The sequence below is a fragment of the Sus scrofa genome, chromosome 7, assembly GCF_054392235.1.
Source record: "Sus scrofa isolate SSC_HxYL_T2T_F1_AM1 chromosome 7, Sscrofa_HxYL_maternal_Yorkshire_Landrace_v2.0, whole genome shotgun sequence".
In the NCBI taxonomy this organism is placed as follows: Eukaryota; Metazoa; Chordata; class Mammalia; order Artiodactyla; family Suidae; genus Sus; species Sus scrofa.
In genome coordinates this window covers 114680548-114704582 of record NC_139389.1, presented here as the reverse complement: position 1 = coordinate 114704582, position 24035 = coordinate 114680548, and the positions used below count along the sequence as shown (strand labels likewise).

At 36.8% G+C, this 24035-nt stretch overlaps 1 protein-coding gene and 1 long non-coding RNA gene across 28 annotated transcripts in view; both read left to right on the top strand.

Moving 5' to 3' along the window:
• The window catches only part of CEP128 (centrosomal protein 128), a 414256-nt gene that overhangs the window by 140197 nt on the left and 250024 nt on the right, over positions 1-24035 (top strand). For all 27 annotated transcript variants that reach the window (XR_014811239.1, XM_084969948.1, XM_084969954.1 and 24 more), the window contains 2 exons: positions 4865-5515; positions 11823-11987. Coding sequence is in view for 26 of the 27 variants with exons in the window: in XM_084969948.1 (XP_084826074.1) it covers positions 4865-5515; positions 11823-11987 (816 nt within the window). In the remaining variant the exon portion in view is untranslated. The remainder of the gene's footprint in view (positions 1-4864; positions 5516-11822; positions 11988-24035) is intronic.
• Positions 13367-22716, top strand: LOC146401868 (uncharacterized). The gene is made up of 2 exons (XR_014811244.1): positions 13367-19211; positions 19511-22716. It is a non-coding gene; the product is annotated as an uncharacterized LOC146401868 (long non-coding RNA).

The window sequence follows — 24035 nt, the reverse complement described above, 5'->3', positions numbered from 1 at the left end:
TAATATTTGGCCTCAAAAATCTTAAACTGCCATCTTTTCCTTCTGTGTATTGCCTTCATACTGAGGGAGATAAAAGAGCTATATGTTGTGTATAATGTCTTTTAAAATTTGAATTTCTTAATGGTTGAAAAGTAAGAAGGAATGCTGCTAAGTGCATAGTTTTTTAATGTGTATGCAGATCTGTTATATGTGATTTAAGAAAGACTAGAGTACTGACATATTAGTACAATCTAGCAGTCTTTCTGCATGTTCTCTCACATGTGGAAAGAATTTTTTTTTCTTTGTAAAATTGTCTTGTTTACCTTTTAGTTAATTCAAAAAAACTATATATACTTGGTATTCAGGCCTTTGAGGAGTTGGTTCTTGTTCCTATAACCACCGTGGTTTTAGGCAGCATCATTCTTTTGGCTTCACACAGCCATTTTCAATCCTTATTTCATAGTCTTCCTTTATAACTCTTCTTCGACGGGAGCAGTGTTTGTTTGGTTAGAACATTGTCTTCCCATTGTTCCTGACTGCTACTTATTTTTCCATTACACCTCCACATTTCTCAAGGGTTTTCACACCTGGCTTCTCCTCAGCCTGTTTCATCACATGTAATTCTTGCCATTATCTTTGGTGATCTCATAGTTCAAGTCAACAACCCATTGAACTCTGTAGCCTTATACTTCACTGGTTTCCTACTTTACAGTGACCTTCAAGTCACTCTGCAACTAATTTCTGTGGCTAAAATTTGTCATCATCTGTAACATCAATCTGTGTTCAAATCTTTAGTTCTGAAATTTTGATTTGCGATTGTACACATTTCTTTTATTCTCTTTTCCTTTTTTAACCATTGCCATTTGATTTTGATCTTTCCACATTCCTTTGGTTGACCAGCCATTTCCTGGAATCAGTTTTTCCCTGTCAGACTGGACTTCATGAATAGCTACTCTGATGACGACATGTTTACCAGCACCTTCAATTTCTTGTTTCTACCTCACGCATTTTACTAATCTTCAATCTGGAATCCAACTCTTCACTTTTTCTATTCTTGCTCTTGAGTAGTATTAGCAAAACTTGCATGGAATTGGCTCTTAGAGTGCCAATTCTGTTAAAAAAAATTAATGCAGGCCAATTACTAGACATACAGCCCTCTTCTAATCAATGAAGAATGATATGAAGTCTGTTGGCCGGCTTCTGGTAAACGTTTACTCACTCCTAAAAAAAGATAGAATAGAAGGGAAATGTTTTCCTTCCCTGAATATTGTTGTATTTGGCTGGGGTACCAGAAATGGCTGAAGCTGTCTTGCTATGGTCCAGAGAATGAAGCCTTACTCAGAGGAAGGATATTGCTGAGAGAAAAGCAGAAAGGTGGGCCTAGAGCTTTGACAGACTGTGTCTAGAGCAGTTCTGCCTGGAGTGATAGTAAATTACTTTGTAGTTTAAACCAACTTGAATAGAAGTTTTCTCTTATTCTCAGCAGAAGAAATTCAAGCTGATGTGAAATATTAATTCTAGGAGTAAGGAGCTAAAAGTTAACCTAAAATGTAGGATTGACTAGGTTGAGAAGAGGGGTGAGAACAGGGAGGCTCATACTTTTCTAAAGGGAAAATTGGAAAACCTTACTATGCTGTTATATTGGAAGTAGTTGAGCAAACCATCAGAAGTCATACCTTGGGATATTGATTCTGTGCTTCAGACATGACTAGTAGCAAAACTAGGATGTCAGAGTCTTGTGTACTTACTGCAGGTTTCAAAAAAAGTCCTAGAAGAGAAAGACACGTACAGGTTGAATCCGGTCTGTCTCAAAGCAGAGAACAAGATTTTTTTTGCGGGGGCCGGGCGGGGGGAGGTGTTTACTGAAAATCTTCAATGTGTTATCCAGATGTACTGATTCTGATAATTTGAAGTCTTTCAGGGTTGGAAAAGCCAAATTATCTATCCATGCCGAAGTTAGTCCAAGCCAGAGAGGGAGGTAGGAAACTTAGCAGAAATACAAGTGAGGTAAAAAGAAAGCTCCTTTCAGTACTACTGCTTAAGCATTCCTGGCCAGACTAAGGGGACCCATGTCCATTGTATTGAGTTCTCTCAGGATAAGGACTATTCAATTGAGGGCCCATGGGAATGTCCAGGATGTATAAGTGGTGGTTAGGACACTGACATTTTCAGACTCAGAGACACTGTCTAGATAAAAGTTTGGGGCTATGGCTACTAGCCAAGCATTAACCAAAAGCAAACAGACAGAACTTACTTAGTTTTTAGTATCTGTATTACCAACAAAATTCTGAACCTGACCAACATAGTCTGTGACTGACTACCCTAAAGCTGTCACTTTTATCATGAATTGAGGTAATGCCTGGAACACTGGAGCTGAGGGCAAAACCAGCAGAGTTGTGAAGTAGCAGAGCCTGATCTTTGGAGGACTCATCTTAAACCACCCCATCTCTGGTCTGTCCGTCATGTGAGAAAAATAAATATTCTTGCTGTTTAAACCAACTTATAGTATTTTGCAAAGACATTTTACTCGCTAGAACTTCGTTTTGAAAATATGATTTTTATCTTTAAGGCTACATGGAAGTCTCCTAACTTAGGGTAAGGGGTCTCTATGTTTTCTCTTCCAAACATTAATCACTATATTAAAGTCACTTCCCTTCATTCTAATGTCCCTCCCACATTACCTTTTCAGCCAGGACTGGATTCTATCAGTTTTTGTTTTCTTTAGTGTGGTAAATAGAGTGACTTCCCAAAGATGTCTCAACCTAATTCTTGGACCCTGTGAATATGATGAACTCTTACTCCTATGATTATGATATGATATATGGCACAACTGATTTTAAGATAAGGAGATTAGCTGGATAGAGCCCTTAAAAGCAGATGCATTGCTCTGGCTGTTGGGAAAAAAGGAAGTCAGAGGGATTCAAAACACAGGAAGGATTTGGTGTGGTGTTACTGGCTCCAGAGACAGAGGAGTCCATGAGCCAAGGAGTATGGGTGGCCTTTACAAGCTCAGAAAAACCCTGGGCCAAAGCTAGCAAGGAAACAGGAACCCAAGTCCTAGGTGCATAGAACTAAATTTTGCTAATACCTAGAGTGAACTTGAAAGTGGATTCTTCCCCAAAGACCCCAGATAAGAGTCCAGTTTAGCTGATGTCTTGATTTTAGCCTTAGGAGATCCTAGGCAGAATGCCTTGTCAGGACTTACAACCTTTGAAAACAGTGAGATAATAAATGGGTATTTTTTTAAGACAGAGAGTTTGTTGGAATTTGTTACATTGCAATAGAAAAATAATACATCCACCCTTAGGCTTATCTTCATTTCTCGCCATTTTCCTGCCTTAAAATCTTTTCTAAAGTGAACTCTTTCTTCTGTGTTCCAGTCTTTTCAATCCAGTGACATGTATCCCCTCTTTTCACAGTTTTGATCACTATCTTGCGTAAATACCTCCCCAAGATCCTAATTTCTCCTTGAACTTAAATTCCCCCTCCCATCTTTTCCATAAGTCTTCATTGCAACCCTATGAAGTAGCTATTATTACTGTCATTATAAAGATAATTTCCTCAAGGACATAAAACTGCTTTTGAACTGGACTGAGAATCAAATTCAGTTCTCTCTGATGAGAACTCAACTGCTTAATCACCACCTTTTATTATTTCTTCTGGTAGCTTCATGCTGTTTTTCCCTGTTAAACTGAGAGGGATTTGAGGAAACTTTTTTTGGCGTGATCGACTCATTACATTTTATCATGAATTGTTTCACGCTGAAGTATAAAATGTAAAGTGTAAAAATGCCTTGAAAGTATTTGCATTTTAACTCATTATTTCTAATTCTAAAATGAGAATCTTAATTTCTTTTCTGGGTTTAAGCCATAGCAGGCATCAGTAAACAAGTACAGAGATGGTCTTGGTGCTGATGTTGGGGGCGGGGGGGGGCAGTTTCAGCTTCCTTAGCTCCTGGCTTTTTCATTTGCATTAATGAGTGGTGAGGATTAGAGGGCTAGTTCTTGGCCTTCATACCTCATCGAAGCCCTAACCACCTAAAGACCTAAAGAGGCTGGCAGAGGCCGTTGGCCTTCTGGTCCTTTGACTTTTCTCATGAGTTCCTTCCCAACCTCTCTTAATCTTAAATTAATCTCATTTCTACCTTTGTGGGACTTAGGATTCCCTGTTATAGACCGGTGTTTCTTGGTACTATGGAGGTTATTTGATTAATAATGACTGATTGTACCATAATTGTATTTACATGCTTCCCTATATTGTCTTCCGTATCTTTTTGAGGTTTCTCCTTTTAAAAAGGGCCATTGAAATGCAAATCGTTATTTTAACTAATAGTATTATTTCAACCTCTGGTAAAATATAAATGGAATATTTTTGTTTATTTTTTACAGCTTTATCTTTTGTTATTAAAATATAGTTGATTTACAATATTTCTTCAGTTTCTGTTGTACAGCCAAGTGACCCAATCACACCAGTTCCCTGTGCTGTACAGTAGGAGCCCTTTGCCCATCTATTCCAAATGTTATAGTATGTACCACCAACCCCAAACTCCCTGTCCATCCCACTCCCTCCCCCATCCTTAAATGGCATTTTTCCCCCCATTCATTTGCTCAATTTTATCTTATATTTAAATAATTATTTATGATCTTGGATTGATATGTTTTGGGACAAAAATCTGAAATGTGTTTCAGTATGGTGCTACCTCAGAGTAATTGTATTTTTCTTCCTTTTTCTGGCCCCAAAAGTATTTTTCATTAAAAACTAGAAAAACAAGGTATTATTTGATAAATTTTTCTTTTCCTTGTGGAGAAGAAACTTTATTTTGTCTTCTGGCAGTGTCTGTGGTGAATTTTACAGTAATTTTTGTTTTCTGTCCCTAACTTGATAGATTCTAAAAGAAAAGGATGAATTGAAAAGCCAGCTTTATGCAGCATTACAACAAATAGAGAATCTTCGAAAAGAATTGAATGATGTGTTAACCAAGCGTGCCCTTCAAGAGGAGGAGCTTCACTGTAAGGAGCAGAAGCTAAATGATGTTAAGTCTCATCAAGCTGACCTTGAACTAGAAGTCAAGGATTCCCTGGATACCATCCATAGGCTGGAAGGTGAATTGAAAAAGCAGAGTAAGATTCAAAGCCAGATGAAAGTTGACAAAGCTCACCTGGAGGAAGAAATTGCAGAGCTAAAGAAGAGCCAGGCCAAGGACAAAGCTCAACTTCTTGAGATGCAGGAGGCCATCAAAGACTTGAGTGCCATTCGGGCAGATCTTGCAAATAAATTGTCGGAGGAACAGAAAGCCAGGAAAGAGGTTCTTAAGAACCTTTCTGACCTCAAGACACAGGCAAAATCTAAAGATGAAGAAACAGCTACAATCATCACACAGTTAAAGCTAGAAAGAGATGTTCACCAGAGGGAGCTGGAAGATCTCACATCCTCACTGCAGAGTGTAAAAAGTAAACATGAACAAAATATCCAGGAGCTGATGAAGCACTTCAAGAAAGAAAAGAGTGAGGCTGAGAGTCATATTAGGACACTGAAGGTACCTGCGCTGAATTATCCTGATGATACTAGAGGAAATTTTCTGGTGGCTCATGAAGTTAACAAAGCATAAACTTTTAGAGATCAATCTGTATTCCCAGGCACTGAAGGAAAGATAAAACTAACAATAAAGAGGCTTATTCATGCTCTTCGGCCAGGTTGAAATGAGTTATAGCAGCCACCTGGGAGCACCTATTTCAGAGCACTGAAGCCCTTTAAAAAGAACATTTAGCTATTTGGGGAGTTTAAGAAAGACAGAGGTGGCAGTAAGTTGTGGACCTGAAACATGCCCTCATTCAGCATTTATGATCTCCTAAAATATAAAAAGCAAAGACTTGTCAAGGCCGTAGGAGCTATAACTGTGGTCCTTATTAGTATGGTAACTAAAGTGGATCAGCCTATGGATTTGGTAAACGCAAGGCTTTTTGACATTTACCCCTTCTTTTCCAAATCAGAGTAGCCTGGGTAAATGGATAACTGAGATCTTGCATTTGGGGAAATACTTCTAGAATCTAATGATGGTAGCACTTATCACCATGCAGGAGAATCATTTCACAACATGATTGTCAGGAGTGTGGTAAATCTGTCCCTCCTTCCTGCTTTAGTTTTTCTCCATAGTACTCATCATCATATGGTATAGATTCCACATTATTTATTTTTTCTCCCTTTACTAATATGAAAACTCTATGAGGATTGGGATTTGATTTCCTTTTGTTTACAGCTATATCCCTAGTACCCAGTTCCTGGAACATTATAAATATCTGTTGAATAGGTGAATACAGGGATTTAAATCTTTGAAGATTAATTATAATTTTTTTTCTCAAAATTCCTTGAAATGCGTTTACCATAAAAATGTTTATGATAAAAGAAGAAATTATTTGAAATAGTTGCCATTTATAGAATGTGTTCAGCTGTTTTATGAATTCTTCTCCACTGCTATATGTATGACTGGCAGTAGCAGATTTGAGATCATTTAAATGGGGTGGGCAGAGCAGAATTGAGGCTGAAAGAATAGATAAGAGGCCTTTATTTCATGGAACCTAAGACACCCATCAATTGAAAGATGCATCATTGTTGTGTGCAACTAAGAAAAAAAAATACTGCCTATGAAGACATGACTTGCTATATCACCTGTAAGACAATATCCTAAGACAGAAGGTAAAATATGAAAAAATATGTCTTGATATTGGTGAAATATGGCAGAGTAGTTTTTCAGAGTTGATGAAGACATAAATAAAAGTAACACCAGAGATATGGAGGCGAGCTTATCATAAAGAGAATAAATAAAATACATATCATAAATTGATTGGCTGTGACAACAATAATAATACTAGCAGACCTTTTTCAGCATTTAGTCTGTGCTGGTTTTATTACTGTAAGAACTTTACACGTGTTACTCACTTAATACCCATATCATCCCTGCAGATTATATGGTACTAATTTTTCTCTGGTGAGACATAGAAAGTTAAGTAACCTGCCCAAGGTCCTACAGCTGTAGAGTAGTAGAGACAGGGTTTGAACTCAGATAATCAAGTGCTTATCTTGATTTCCTAACCACATTGTGGTACTGGAGAAGGTTTAGAATCAAGGTTGACTAGGAATAGATTTGAGTGAGTAGTTGGATAATGAGGCTATTTGTAAAGATGGATAATATAGACAGAATAGCAGATTTGTAGCAGGTTTTTTTTTGTTGTTTTTTTGTGTGTGTTGAGTGAGGTAGAAGGGACCTTAAGCCTAACTGTAAAAGTCCAGGTAGAACAATTTTGTACATAAGGGGTTAGAAGTTGAGGAGGTAGTTGAGATTAAAGTTAAATGTTTGGGAGACAATAATCCATTGTTGGTAGTTGAAATCATAGGATTTTGGATGACATTATGTAAGGAGAAAGAAGATGAAATTCTAAATCACTCCAGTGTTTAAGAGAAGAATGGAGAATTTCTAGCAAATAAAAATTAAGGACGATGTGTGAAGTAGGGGGGAGAACCAGAGGAGAATGGTAGCTTCGAAGCCCTGCAGGACATTTTATGAAAGGTATAGTCAGGACTGTCAATGTGGCAGACAGGCTACAAGAACTGAAGAACTGTTCATTCCATTGGTCACAGATGGGTGGAGAAGGTCCATGAGGAGATGTGAGGGGCTGGATCAAAAACAGAGTGGGTAGAATTTAGTAGGAGGCAAAGGTATATCTTTCACTGAAGGTTTTGAAAGAAAAGTAAGCTTGCATAAATTGGCCAGGATGGACTAGGATTGCTGATGTGAATCTTGTCTGATACTCTCTTTCTTCCCTTGAAGAAGAACAGAGCAACAGTGAAGTAAGTTATTTATGGTGGCGAAGACTGCTGTATAAACTGCATGAGGCCAGTATAAACTGCATGAGGCCAGTCTGGGAGCACATAATGTACTGCCACGTGGCTGCTCTTGAAAAAAGTATCATGCGCAAGGGATGACAGAGTGGAAGGAAAGGAATCTGTGATCACAGATTGCTAATTTGGTTGGAATTCTTATATTAGAGTTGACATTTTCAGAGTTAAGGTCCAAGGAGTGGTAATGCAGTGGGTTGCCTATGTGGAATGAGGGTGAATGTAGTTGGAATAGAATAGGTCAAATAACTTTGATGTTAGTTTGTGGGATAGATATTTGGGTATTTATGATGCTGTTGTGAAGGCATTAATTGATCACATGGCAAAAACCTCAGTGAAGAGGTCACCTGCTGCCACCAAGGGAGGCAGAGTCAATGAGGAATAGTGTAAATCTCGAAGGAAGGTGGGATGTTAGCAAGAGGATGAGTAAGTAATGATTTGTTAGGTCATGGCTTGAGAAATAGTTCTTTCAAGGAACTTGCAGTTTTCTTGGGAATGTGGTTGAAACTACCCACTCCTTTTCTTCTCACTATTTCTGACCTATATATTTTGCCTCTCATCACCACTATTTAGGTTGTGTGAAGCAGGAGTTTCAGAGGAGACAGTAATCCTTTAATAAGTTATTACATACCTAAGATCACCTGTATAAGAATACCATTTGCACATTGTAATATGCTTTCTTGAGAGGGCAATGAAGTCACGAGGCACAGCCTGCTTGTCAGAAGCTGCATTTACTCTTGGATGCACTGACATTTGAACAGCATATCATGTGTCATGGTAAATTGCAGGATGCAAACTGCTGATTTGGAGTATGGAGACACAGCTCTGAGTAGCCTCCCTTCTCCCTCTTAGTTTCCTTTTCTACCCCCAGCTTCTCCCTTTCAACCTTCAGATACCACCAGATTGATTGCCTTTTTCAAAATAATGGCCAGAGTATGTTACTTCTTGCTCACAAATCTTCAAAAACCATTACTTTCTCTGAAACAAAGTCTCATGATACGGTCCCACCTGAGCTGTTCACATTTGTAACCTTTTGTGCTCCCCAACTGTGCTCATACAAATACACACCCATTTCCCACACATCCTTTTCACTGCTTGCTCTTCATTGGGATTGTCTTTTCCCTCAGTCTGCAGAAGGAAAAATACTGCCTAATTTTCCAAGGCCCAATTAATTTTTCACTTCTTGTATGGACTCTGAAGTTGGAATACATCTCAACTGAGGTTGGGATAAATCTCTTGATGCTTTTTGTTTGCATAGCTGTTTGTTGGTGCCACCAGAACAGCATGCTTAGATTGCCTTATCCTGCTTTATTTGTTGTGTGTTCATCTGTCTCCAGATGGGCAGGCAGCAGGTCTTAGCCATTTTTGTTTCCTCTTATGGTGTCTAGCATTATATTCGAGACATGGAGAACATGGTCTGTGGACACTGGGTTGGAATGTTTAGAAAGCTAGAAGTCAGAGGATTTGGTCCTGACCTGCTTTGTAATCTTTCTGGTTTGGATTTCTCTCTGTAATGTGGGAAAGTTGATTTGCTCATCCTTTCTTTAGCAAGTACTTTGTATTCATGTATAGTGAGGTGACAATAAAGCTTTAAGAAATTACTTATATATAGGGAAGATATGGTTTAGAACAATTCTGTAGATTCTCTGAAAAATTTAGTTGGTTTTTTTTTTTTAATTTGGGAGGCTTAAATGGGGAGGAATGTTTCAGTCACTGTTTAATGTAGTGCAAAAGCAGAGTATCAGCTTAATGAACCAGAGATCATGAGAGCCCAGCACTTTCTATTTATTTATTCTTTATTTATTTATGGCCACATCCATGGCATATGGAGGTTCCCAGGCTAGAGGTCTAATTGAAACTACAGCTGCCCACCTACGCCACAGCCACAGCAATGCCAGATCCAAGCTGCGTCTGTAACCTATACACCACAGCTCACAGCAACACTGGATCCTTAACCTATTGAGCAAGACCAGAGATCGAACCCACAACCTCATGGTTCCTAGTTGGATTCGATTCTGCTGTGCCATGATGGGAACTCCACACTTAACCTTTTAAATGGAATAAGTTACCCAAAGGAACGACTCCACTTCATGCTATTTTACTAATATAGTCCTGTACTTTTGATTTATTTATATGAATTAAAAAGAGTTGTTAATTGTCATCATCAAAGATTTAGTATACTGAGTTATGTATGAGAGGGCATTAGATAAATAGCTCTGTAAGTGTTATATTCCTTCATCTTTTGGCTTCACTGTTATTTATCTTTTTCTGGGTCTGATAAGTGCTAATATATACCCATATATTTTTTTCTCTGCACAAATTATATTTTTCCCCATTTAGACCTACGCTTCTCGTGCTTATCTTTAAATTTAACATTTTAATGAAATATTCTAGCTGCTTTTAATATTTGAAGGATGTTGGGTTATCACCTCTTGATGATTTCAACAGAAATCATTTTGTAGACCCTTTATTGGAATTGACAGACCAAGAGGAGAATTCTATATTTTTGCTCTTTGCTGGCCATATGATCTTGGTCAAGCTACCTAACTTTTTTATACCTTATCAGTAAAATGGAAACAATAACGTCTTTCTCTTTGACAGGGTTTTTATGCGTAAACCCTAAAAGCACTATGTAAACCCTAAAATGAAATGTGAATGTAAAAATAAAATCAAAACAAGAAGTAATTTTTCTTCATCAAAGTTAGGCATTAGTGTGCTGGTAAAAGTTTTACAATAGATTCTCCAGGGGTAAAGGGGGGGAACCCTGATTTGTAGCATTTGCCAAGTTCAGTGGTGTAGAAACTCTCCGCTTGGCTGATTTCAAGCTATCAAATAACATCACTGGAGACGACAGAGTTAGGAACTGTTAAACACATTTGATTCCTGAAAGTCTCTGAGCTGGTGTGACTAGTTACCATTGCAGGTTGCACCCAGCTGGTTTTGAAAACCTTATGATTATACATACATTTTAAAGGCAGTGAATCAGAGTAGTTAAAAGCATGCACAGTAGAGAGAATTCTTGGTTCAAATCCCTGGCTCTGCATTACTCGCTGTACACTTTTGGGTAAATTGCTAGTGTCATTCTGCTTCAGTTTCAAAAAAAGGGAGACAGTTACAGTATCTTCCTAGTCAGGTTGCGATGAGGACAAAATGAGGAAAAATTATACAAAAAGGTCTTATAGCAGCGCCCGACAACATATAGTCACTATTCACATGTTATTTTAGAAGTCTCTAGGTTCACACACCTGGCAAATTCTTAATTGAATCCCATTCACAGATTAGCCCCCCCCCCCCTTTTAAAGCTGATTCTGGTTATATATAATGAATGAAAACCAGGTAGTTTATTGCACCATTGGTAGTAAAATAATGACTGGTAAACTCTTTTTCATATTATTTGTGGCTTTTTGGCTGCTACGATTCATAATCTTTTTAGCTCCATAAGAGTGGTATTAATAATTACATTGTATAAAAAGGACACTTTTTTTTAAACAAAGTTGCTTGTGTAGGAATATTGTTAAGCTCCTTTTATAGATGAGGAAATGGAACAGGCAGTATTATCCCAGAGTGTGTCCTTTTAGGGACATTTCTATAATAACCCTTCCCTCTCAGCAGTTAGTGTCCCACCTTTGAGTTGTATGTTCCCCTGCTTGCACCTTTATTAAACACTTCTTATTTATTGTCGAAATTGATTTTTGCCTCTCTCTCTTTTACGGTTCATGCCTGTTATCTTCAGTACCTAGCACAGTACTTTTCCCTTCTTAGTAGGCGCTCAGTGAGTGCTAACAAGTGATTGAACACATGCAAAGAACATTTCCTTTGCATGTATTTGCAAAAGCTTAGAGGTAGCAAAATTCTGACATAATTGCCCACTGATACAATGTGGAATTTGTTTTGTGTACAGTTTGGCTGTGGCCAGTGGACTTTCTCTTTTCTCCTTTTTTTTTCCTCAGGCAGAAAGCTTAGAAGATAAAAATATGGCTAAAGTCCAGCGTTGTCAGCTAGAGAAGTTGAAGTCACAGTATGACAGGCTGACAGAGGAATTAACCCAGAATGAAAATGAGAACAAAAAACTGAAGCTAAAATATCAGTGCTTGAAGGACCAACTAGAAGAAAAGGTAAAAACGTGAATGAATTGTAATTTAAAATACTTATTTGAATTTCTTCTAGAGCATAGTTTATGTATTAATAAATGCTAATTGCAGGCTTTCATAGGAGAGTTGTATTGGTGCCAGAAAAAGTCATAGACATTTATTAGAATGCTGTGATTTTTATTCTTTCAACCAACTAGTAACCTTCTAATACTTTTGATTTTAAATTTCTTCTGGATCTTAAAATTGGCATTTAGAGGCAAGGTAGCAAAGAAAGGAATTATGGCTTATTGAAGACCTACTCTAAGTCGAGTATTTGTGCCACCTGATAATATGTATGTGTATTCATTTAATTCTCAAAACTCTTTGGGTTTGATTTTATTGATCTCTTTTAACCTGTGAAGAAACTGAGGTTCAAAAAATATATATGAGAGTTAAGTGGTCACTGTGTGTAAGACACTTTTAATGTTCATAGTAACTTTTGAAATCGAAGCTATTATGCTCATTTTTGCAGTTGCTGAGACAGAAGCTTAAGAAGATTGGCAGCCGTGGAACATCCCCAGCAGGCTTACTGCTTTTCTGTCAGTAGATATGTACATTTTGCAGGGTGTCTCCTATATAGCAGGCATTGGGTAGAATGCTAGGGGCTTTTAGAGAGAGAGTCACTACTTTTGTGGCAAAAAGTCAACTAAGAATAGAAGACAAAATATTTAAATTTGCTTTGTTTCTTTACCAAGGTCCTAAAAGGATTTGCATTCTAGTGTGTTAGAAGTCAAATATAAAAAAGACTGTTAACATATGGATAAAAGTATAAGGCACTGTAGACTTGGCCAAGTGAAACCTCTACTTGGCAAGTGTTGTTAATTAATATATGTGATGAAGGAACTATCACTGGGTGGAGGGGATCATAAAACTCTTCATAAACCTCAGAAGGAATTTTCGTAATGCCTTGCTCATATTTTCCTTTTTTTGTTTTTTGCAGAATTCACTGTATTTTTTACATATTTTTAACCTTTCTAGTAGTTAATAAAATCAAGGAAATAAAATGTAGTTAGTTTGAATTTATCATTAAATGTGCTTAAGCTGCTAAATTTAAGCCTGCAGTCTTGATACATGTTGCAGTTTGGTTCTTATGTCATGCTTTTCTGTAATAATTTTTTTGTGTACATGATTGTTAAATACTTTTGATTGACTTAGCTGTTTGTGTTGACCTGTTCTTTTAGTATAGTTAGCTGTGAATCAAAATTTCTTTGGGTCAAGCCGCCTACAGATGGGTCCTTTCTCTTTGGGAGGTAGTGTAGCAGTAGTGGCTATGGGTAGAGCTTTGAGTATAACTCATTTGCTTGCTGTGTGGCTTAAGGCAAATTGCTTAAAACTCAGTTATATTATCCTTAAATATAATGCCTCTATTACAGAATTAGTTATAAAAACGTATATGAACTGCTTGACAGAGTATCTGATACCTGATAAGCTATCATTGAGCAGCTGCCATTATTTTGTTATTGTTATGTTACCAAATAGATACCAATTAATGGTTCAACCAAGCGGTAAACCAATCAGCAAGTATTGGTTGATTACCTAATAAAGGATTAAGGGCCTGGGAACTGGGAGTAAGACTTACTTTAGGACTATACTGATTGGAAGTTTAGAGCCAGATTGTGTTGAATCACTTGAGATGAGGGTCCACAAAGAAGGTGCTGATGTTACAAGAGCTGGCAGTTCTATAACTAGATGATGTTGAAGGCATGTGTGCAAGTAAACCAAACAGGTGGACAGTTTTGTAATTATGTTTGCAATTTGAAGACAGGAACCAAATCTCGTTTTTCTATTCCCAAGACCAGGCGCAGAGCCTGACACTCAGTAGGTAATTGATAAGTATATTGTTGATAAAGAGATATTTGTGTATACAAATGTGTAATGTTTACATGTAGATAAAGAAATATGGGTAACCTATGGATATATATGTATACACACATATATCCACATAAACATTCATTCTCTCTCTCTGTGAGTGAAGAGTGTGTGTGTGTGTGTGTGTGTGTGTGTGTGTGTGTGTGTGTGTGTTGGCCAGACTAGGGGAAATCAAAGCAAGAAAACAGGAAAAATATGCTTTTAGTGAAACAAAGCCTATGACTTACATCTCAGAAATTTCTGCCATCTAAGCAATGCAGTGATCTTGATAAATGGATCCTCATGGATTGAAGGGATTTCTAATCAAAAGGGTTTCTATAACCTTTTAGTATTTAGATTGGCCAGTATATAGATTATATAGGTTTCTGCAATACTTAGCTATCCCGTATAATACTTGTTTATTTCTGTAGTTAGACTGAATTTTCTTTAGAAGGCTTTTTCTCTTATTAGTTATTTTGGGAGATGGGAATAGCTGCAATGAAACAGGGGACAAATTGTGAGACATCTAAGCCTGTTGGCAGTTCACAGGAACTTAAGTGTTGAATAGACTAGGATTTGTAGGAATGTATTTTTGTTCCTTCTCATGAAATCCTTTATTTAAATCATTTTTGAAGTGACACCTAGCAGCATATTTAAAGCTATGACCATGTTGGATGAAGACATTTAGGCAATAATTTTCTTATGCAAAATGTGTCTCTTTAAAAAAAAAGGTAATTATAATTCACATTTGCAAGTGTAATTGTGATGCCCATTTTTACAGATGCTGGAAACTGAGTTTGAGAGTGTAGTATAGTGACTTGCCCAACATTGCATAGCTAGTGGTGGAAACAGGATATGAGTAAGATTCCTTGTATTTTTTCCTTTATTTACTGCCAGTAAAATGACTCACATTTGTGTCTTTTCATTGAACTTTTAGTGTTGAACTTAAATTTAGGATTATTATATTCAACAGTTTAACATATCCTCTCTCTCTTTTTTTTTTTTTTTTAGTCTGACAAAATTTTGGAATAGTAGTCATCAATGATTTTGTTAGAAAAGTCTAATTAAAGCCTGATATTTCCACATAAAAGATATCTGTAGCTGGAAAAAATGAATCAGTGTTGTTTAATTTTGTGTTTTGTTTCTAATGTGACCATCTGTTTAGGATTGCCATTTTTCACGATGTGGAAATATACATGTGATTATCAGATGTCTGTTATGTTGACTACTTTGCAGAATCACAGTTTCACGTTTTTTGCTAAGCACTCTTTGATAGTAGCAGGGAGAATTCTCTGATTTCAATTTTTTTTTTTCTGGAAGTATGAGAAAGAAATAGAAGCAAATGAGCTGTTGACTTCTAGTATTTATTTTAATGTTTACACTTTAGGCCATTTTTAGACAGACTATGCTCTTTCTTTGGTGCTCGGTCTATTTTAAATTGTGTGAGTAGAATAAAACAGTAGCTATCACATATTTATTTGGACTTAAACCAGATACTTTAAACACTAACTAGGTTACTCTGAGTAATTTCCTGTCAGGTTTCTCTCATCTTAAAAATAACAACAACAAAAAATAACAACAATGAAAATAACAATCAAATGGTCAAATTAAAGGTAAATTATTAATTTTGCATTTGTCATTTATAAAGTGCTTTTAATTAAATCCCTGATAGTCGTTAACTCCAGAGTAGTCCTTACTTTTACAGGGAATTGATAGAAACATCAGAGTGTTTACCATCTACGAAACACTCTGCCAGATGTTAAACAAGTTTAGAATGCAAAGATCAAGTGACTCTGCACTGGGGTGGAGGTGAGGGTGAGGTGAGGCCAGTTGTACATTCAGCTGTGGCAGAGAGAGGGGCAAGACAGAAAGATGTATAGCAGGACTTTTGGTCTCTGCTTTCCAGACTGGAACCCAAATGTGGTGTAACCATTTTCAAACTTTTTCTATTGGCGAAGACCAGTTATAATTAAAGAGGTTGAATTTAAATTAATTTAAGGAGGGAAGTCAAAGTTTATGTCTTTATGACTCCTGATTTGAACTTGGTATTTTTGAGGGATTTAGTCTTTAACTTGCTGAGTGATTGATAGCTACAAGCCTTTGAGAAAGTCCTGTTGGGCACTTTCCTTTAAAATCCTGTATTGTTAGATTGATTTCATTTGCTTGTGAAACTGTGAGTGCTGCCCATAGTGTTGGAGTTAGACTAAGTAATGGTGCCTGTAATTGGCTGTGACGTGTAAAGCCAAGAGAAATAGGTCATGTGAAAGTTCTCTATTGCATGTTAGTTAGTGCTTTGCTGGATATTAAGCAGTCCTAGCTTGCTTTGTTAGACCCTTAAAGGGAACATGAAATGAATGTTCAGGTTTGTTTTCATTGAGGGTTTTTTTTTTTTTCATCACTGTTTAAAGTTATTGACTCAATCCATTTTGTCATTTAATGTTGAACAAGCAATATTCTGTAAATTTTAGGAAAAACCAATAACTAGAAAGTACTTACATATATATATATATGAGCTATTTTATTTGTAAATTTCTTTTTAACCTTTTCCCCCCATATTGTTTCATATGAATAAGTTCATGATTAAGCATCGAAAGGGAAAAGAAAGAGGAGAAGAAGATATCCTGATGGTTTTAAAGACACTGTAAGCTCATAAACATTTTTCTGGAGATGAATGATGCATTTTTTTCTTTTGAAAATTAAACAATGTTCGTTCCAAATGCATAATTTGAAACTCTAGTTGTTTGTTTCTTTGTCCATATTTTGTTTTAGAAATAGAAATTCATCAAAAGTGGCTGATTTTAAGTAACTAATGTTATTTCTATTTGCAGGCATTGACGTAAGAGAAACATGTAATAATTACAAAATGATCCTAAAACTTAATGAATGCATAAAATACCCTTTAGAGCTGTTTTGTTTCCAGCTTGGAATGTTAATTTCTAGGAATATATCATACATATCCTAACATCTTTTTGATTGTGCTGCCAATGATCTTTGTATTTCTTCGGTAGTCTCCTAAAAAAAGATACTGAAAAGCCTGAGGCAAGGATGATTTTCCATAAATGGGTTTAGAAGTTTAAATCTGAATTTCCATTTTTGACTTCTGTGTTATGGATACGATTCCTAAGCCTGCCTAAGATCAGTTTATAGTTTGGAAAGCCACACTCAGGTTTTAACATGCGTCAAATCGTATATCCAGTTTTCTAATTGTGCCATTACTTTTTTCAGCAACTACTGTTTTACTAATGCTCTTAGTTCTTACTCTTACAAACTATGAATCATAATTTCTTCCCCTCCTTTGAAGGAAATAGCATAAAACATCTACTTATAGAGGAGAAGGAAATGTATATCTAACTCACAGAACAGTAGCATTTTGATTTTAATATTCTAGTAAGAATTGCAGTGTTCTTTTGCTTACTAAATATATATGAAGAACTATCTATTTTCTCACATGTAGACCTATGAGTAACTCATTGAAGGTCTTATTGGCTCTATCCTTAAAATTCATTCTGTGTCTGATTACTTCTTAACACTGGCAGTGCTCTTAATTTTGAGATGTCAACTTGCCTTGATGGTTATAATAACCTGCTACAGATAAGATACTTGCCCTCAATGATTTTACTAATATATTACAAAAACAAACTTACTGAAATATAAGAAGTAATTTGGGTTTAAGAGATTTGGGTTTTTTTTCCATTGTTATATAGTTGGGGTCTATTGTGCTTTGCATGTACAGAACACACTAAAAACAAAAATAAAGCACTGCGGGGAGTTCCTATCATGGCTCAGCAGTTAACTAGCCCAACTAGCATCCATGAGGCCTGATCCATGATCCCTGGCCTCGCTCAGTGGGTTAAGGATCTGGCATTGCCTTGAGCTGTGGTATAGGCTGCAGACATGGCTCGGATCCCACATTGCTGTGGATCTGGCGTAGGCTGGTGGTTACAGCTCCAATTGGACACTTAGCCTGGCAGCCTCCACATGCCTTGGGTGTGGCTCTAAAAAAAAAAAAAGCAACACCAAAAAAGGGCAAAAAATAAATAAATAAAACACTTGTGGAATGAATGGAATGTAAAAAGATATTTATGTTCCAATAAGATTTATCAATTGACTGCTATATGAGACACTATTAGGTGCTGAGATTTTTTTTCTTTTTTTTTAATTTACTTTTTACTGAGGTAACATTGGTTTTTATTTCTACTTCTATATACACTGCAGCATGCACACCATCTGTTGCCCTACATTTGGGTCCCCCTTACCGATTTTGCCCTACCCCCTTCCCTTACCCCTGTGTTAACTACTACTCTGTTCTCTGAATCTGTGTGTTTGCTTTTGCTTGTTCATTTATTTTGTTTGTTTTTTTATATTCCATGTAGGAATGAAATCAGGTTTTTTCCTTTTTCTGCCTGACTTGTTTCACTTAGCATAATACCTTCAAGGTCCATCCATATTGTTGTAAATAACAAGGTTTCATCCTTTTTTTTTCTTTAAATGGCTGAGAAGTATTATATTTTGTGTACATATACACATGTGCGCACACACACACACACATCTTTTTTATCCACTTATCTGTTGATGGGCATGTAGATTGTTTCCATATCTTGTCTGTTGTAAATAAAGCTATGATGAACATAGGGGTGCATGTATCTTTTCTAGTTAGTGTTTTTGTTTTCACACAGCAAAAGCTTGTGTGAAGTGCCACAGGAATAGAGACAAGGAACACCTATAATTCCCAAGAACTCAGGTTACCTATTGTAATATTCACGTGGATGAGGAAGAGGTGCATATTATTGGACTTTTGTAACAAGTAAAACAGTGCAATTTATGATTTTCCTTTGTCTTTTTTATTCCCGATAGTGTTGGATTCTCAGAGGGCAAAGGATATGCTTAGATTGAATTCACAGAGACTTTTTCAAACTGATCTGAACTATTGATTTTAGAATTGTTGTTGCTTTGTGATTTTTTTATTTTTTTATTCCAATCTAAGGGTTTAATATCTAGGAGTACTTTGAATTTAAGAAATCTACCATCATGTAAGTTTTTTTTTTTTTTTTTTTTTTTTTTTTGTCTTTTTGTCTTCTCAAGGGCCACTTCCCGCGGCATATGGATGTTTCCAGGCTAGGGGTCAAATCGGAGCTGTAGTCACCGGCCTTCGCCAGAGCCACAGTAACGGGGGATCCAAGCTGCGTCTGCAACCTACACCACAGCTCACGGTGACGCCGGATCCTTAACCTGCTGAGCAAGGCGAGAGATCGAACCCGCAACCTCATGGTTCCTAGTCGGATTCATTAACCACTGCGCCATGACGGGAACTCCAAGATCTTTTTTTTTTTTTAAAGAAATGTTTGGAAAAAATAATTACAAGTGGAGTTCCCGTCGTGGCGCAGTGGTTAACGAATCCGACTAGGAACCATGAGGTTGCGGGTTCGGTCCCTGCCCTTGCTCAGTGGGTTAAGGATCCGGCGTTGCCGTGAGCTGTGGTGTAGGTTGCAGACGCGGCTCGGATCCAGCGTTGCTGTGGCTCTGGCGTAGGCCGGTGGCTACAGCTCCGATTCAACCCCTAGCCTGGGAACCTCCATATGCCGCGGGAGCGGCCCAAAGAAATAGCAACAACAACAACAACAAAAAGACAAAAGACAAAAAAAAAAAAAAAAAATTATAAGTGATAGCAATTAATGCTTTATTTATTTATTTATTGGCTGTTTTGCAAGTCACTTTGAACTGCGGTGTAGTAATTTTCCAGAATAAACTCTTTTCAGATTTCCTATAATATCCATAGTAGATCCTTCTTTTTCAGTTTTGCTGCAGCTTCTGCCTTGGTTGGCATTTCATATTGTATCTTAACTTCCTGCAGCTGAGTCAACTCTGTTGGCAGAAGTAATGTGAGCCTTCTTTAGAGAGTGACATAAATGGCTTCCAGACAGATCCAATTTTTTGTCCAGGATGGTTTAATAATTTGCCTTGTAATGTTAGTGTCCTGGATTTAAGGCTTAGGCATAACAGTTATCTTGAGTTGCAGAAAATTCTTTTTCAAAACTTTTTATGTCATGTGTGCAGGTCTATAGTTTCAACATGCCATGCTTCTAAGTTTGAATTACACTGTATTAGATTAAATTTCATTAAATTAACATTGTTTGATTTCTTTTTACCTTTTACCCTATCTCTCCCCCACCCCTTGCTCATTATATTATAGATTGTCTTGAGGCTAAAATATTGCACATTTATTCAAGTTAGTTTTCAGCAAAAGAAAAACATTAACTTTGTATATTAATGATTTCTTTAATTGTGTGATTGTGCTCTATTTGCTGTAATGTTTCTCTTAAGATGTGTGAAAAACTGTTTTCATTTTATGTAATAACCATATTGGAAATTAAGTGGTTTTTCTGGAATCTTAAGACATTAAAGGAATTTCATAAGCTTTTACCAAGAAGATAACATTTTGGACATGCTCTAGTTTTATTAAAGTTGTTCTTTTTTTGTTAAAATCATGTCTCCTTGTAATCTTTACAGCCTTTGGGAAAGTAAATGTTCTGAGTTGTAAAGAGCATACTGAAACACAAACGTAATTAGAGGAGCATTTCTTATCCTTTGTTAAGAGGCTTAATCAATGAACCTGTAATTTGTGTGTGTGTGTGTGTGTGTGTGTGTGTGTGTGTGTGCGCACATGTGCACATATGTATGATAACATTGTGAGCAATATGGTTTTTGTTTCCCTTTGGATACAAATGTCAGCAGTGTTAGCCTTTTCTTTCCTGAAATGGAAACTTCATGAAATCTTTGCTGTCTTGATAGTAGAACTGTACCTTGTTTAGTAGGGTATTAGTTATAGTTTTTAACTAAAATCTGATTTTATATGTATACAAGGTACATCTCCAATGTAGAGGAGAGGTATAGCCCTGAAAAGTTTAGGATATTGTGTGCGTTTTGAAATATTTTTTTGAGTTGTTCTTTCTATTTTATGACTGCATTGTGAGTCCCTACCTGACCAACTGATAACTTTTCTGAGATTTTCGCACTGGCTTTCTGAATTCTAGTTTTAAGAATTCAACCTAGCATTTCAGTAGAGAGCACTAGTAAGAGAGTCAGGGGACTCTCAGTTTATGGGTCGTTGGCTCTTTGACTTTAATCAGGTTACTTTGCCTGAACTTTGGTTTCCACATTTGTAAGATTTAAAAGTTGGTTTTGTTTTCTGTAGTTCCTTCTCAAACTTGGTCATAATCTAGGATATCCTTTTTCTTGGATCATATAGACTCCCTATAGACTCCTATGGTCAGCTTTATCTTTCCTACACCCCTTATCCCTCCTTATATTCCCAAGACCCCAGCATCTGTATCCATTTACAGTGAAATATTGAAGTTAGACTGTTTCCATATCGCTAAACAGTCTCTGAAATACCTTGTCTTACTTCTGGTTCTCTAGATATATGGTAGCTTTTTTTTTCTTTTCTTATTTTAGGCAAGAAATAGATTTATTACAATAGGATGCTTGTGAGAGGTGCAAGTGGGCAGGCAGGAGGCTCTGCCTTGAGAAGTAGGTGGGCTGCAGTTTTCAATGACAGCTTTTTTTTTTTTTTTTTTTTTTTGTCTTTTTGCTATTTCTTAAGCCGCTGCCATGGCATATGGAGATTCCCAGGCTAGGGGTCTAATCGGAGCTGTAGTCACCGGCCTACGCCAGAGCCATAGCAACGCTGGATCCGAGCCGCGTCTGCAACCTACACCACAGCTCACGGCAACGCCGGATCCTTAACCCACTGAGCAAGGGCAGGGACTGAACCTGCAACCTCATGGTTCCTAGTCGGATTCGTTAACCACTGCGCCACGACGGGAACTCCCAATGATAGCTTTTTATTAATCTTGTAGAATTATTGCTCCCTCTTGATTTCATTAGAAGACCAGGGAATAGCCATAATAGTATGTACCTAAATATTATCATCTACTTTTATAAACCTGTACACCCCCAAGTTAGATGAATGATCAAATTAATGTCAGCCAGTTTAACACCCTCCTACAGAATTAGCTGTGCTTGCTTCATTGGTAGAGCTGTTTCTGAAACATGAAACTGAAAGAAACAGCTAATTCTTTGGGTGCCATAATTAGTGTTCAAATTGATATTCTCAAGTGAGAAGAACAGAAGTGTTAAAATTTCGTGGAGAAATCTGTTGGCTCTCTGAGAGTAGTAGCCTTATCTCACTTACTCTATCCCTACCACTCAGAAGAATGTCCTGCCACAGTAGGCCTTCCATAAAAAAAAATTGTAGAATGAGTGAATAAATCAAATTCCAATTGCTTAAGTACAAAATGAAAAATCTTGGAGTACATGCAGAAAGGATGGAGAACCAGTATGGTGTGGTAGCTGAAACAAAGTTAAATAAAAGAACAGGAACCTTTACCTGGAACATTAGAGGATTTAGTAGGGTGGAGGATTCTTTTATTTTAATTTTTTAGTATAGTACTTAGACTAATGCAAAGACTGTGCAGTTTTGTCAAATACTCTTTTCCTTGAAACCTGAGCTGGTCATGTAGGGGCTGGAAGACCATCTGTCAGAAATGTCAAAGAAGGGGTTCCTTAAAGAACAGCTAGTTGGACCCACAGATCTCTAATGTTCATGTGAGTTTATAGCTCTAAGCCTTTTGCTTCAAAGGGAGATTGGACATGGCATGCTAACTCTCAGAGGATAGTGAAGTAGATAATGAAATTTTTGGTCTTTGCTGAAGTAATTGAACTTACAGAGCCTTTCTGACAATATTGACATATTGTTATGAATATCAAAATGTGGAAGTCATTTTGTGTTCTTTTTAATAAGTAATAAGAGCACAGAAAAGTGATAGTGGAAAAGAAAGATGGCTGTGGGGGAAAAGAGAAAGAAAAATTAGAACATCATTGTGATTTGTGTGGATTTAGAATGTGAATAGATGTCCTCTAAGTATGTCAGTACCCCGATAGAGAATTTTCTTAATTAATATCACATCAGTGAGAATACTACAGGCCTATATTTGTCTGGAGACCTGTTTGTATAGAGGAAACCTAGAACACCTCAGTAGCCTTTGAGTATATATATCTCCATGGTAATTGATGAAATGATCTTTACAGTGTTGAATTTGAGTCTTCAAAATATGTTTAAATCACTTATTCAGCAAAGGCGAAGGAGTTTAAAGTTGACTATAAACATGTTTTGTGGTCTCCTGAACTTAGCAGTTTATTAAGGGAGATAGGTATAAAACCTAATAATTAAATTACGTAATGCATTAAAAAAAAACCTATGGTATACGTAACATACAATGGGAACATTTTATATTGTGAGATCAGGAAAGAAAGAAGACTGGGCCTTGAAGGATAGACTTTGAAGGGTAAGAATTATAGCTGGGTAGGTACATAACAACAATACAGAGCCAAGTGTCCTCACGTAGGGACTTGACAGGTTGCTTTTTAGTAAGAAAACTATAAAATTATCAGTTATTCAGAGCCAGGATGTTAATTTTTCAGAAAGGCTCTTAGATGAGAGCAAGACTTCATGAAGCTATCGTTATATTTAAAGAGATGCCTCCTGACTGCAGGAAGGAGTATTTGAACAGAAAATGAGTGTGGACAAAGGAGAAAGTTAGCAAGATATGTTTCAGTTTCAGCTCTATCCAAACACTACCCAAGATAATGGAACACTCTTGTTATATGAAATTCCTGATGTGTAGATGGACATGCCAGACTGCCATTAGCATGATGCCATTTAAACATTGTATCATGAAGCAAACTCCCATTGCCCTGATATCCTGTTCATTAAACAACATTCTGATTATAATTTGCCTTTGCATCTAGATTGGTCTACAGGGAGAAAATATGCTGGTTATGCTGACATGAGCATTCTGATCCATATGGCATTTATGGTTCTCATTGTAAACTAAGAAGTTAATTGAATAGCATTCTAGTTTGTACATTGGTCTCTTGTGAGCTTAATGTACTCTACTGCTGAAAGATAAGTCAAATCAGAGTATCAAAAAGAAAATTCAGCTCCTAAGTTTTCAAAGGTGAGATTCAGACCAGGATGATGTATTCATGAATGTGAACGCTGTCTCTTGTCTACCAGCTCCATTTTAAAATAGTTCAATTTCAAGCAGAATTGTTCAGATCATATGTAATCAAAGGAGACATATGTAGGCATTCTTGAGAAGCCACAATTAGTTTAAGTACGAGGGG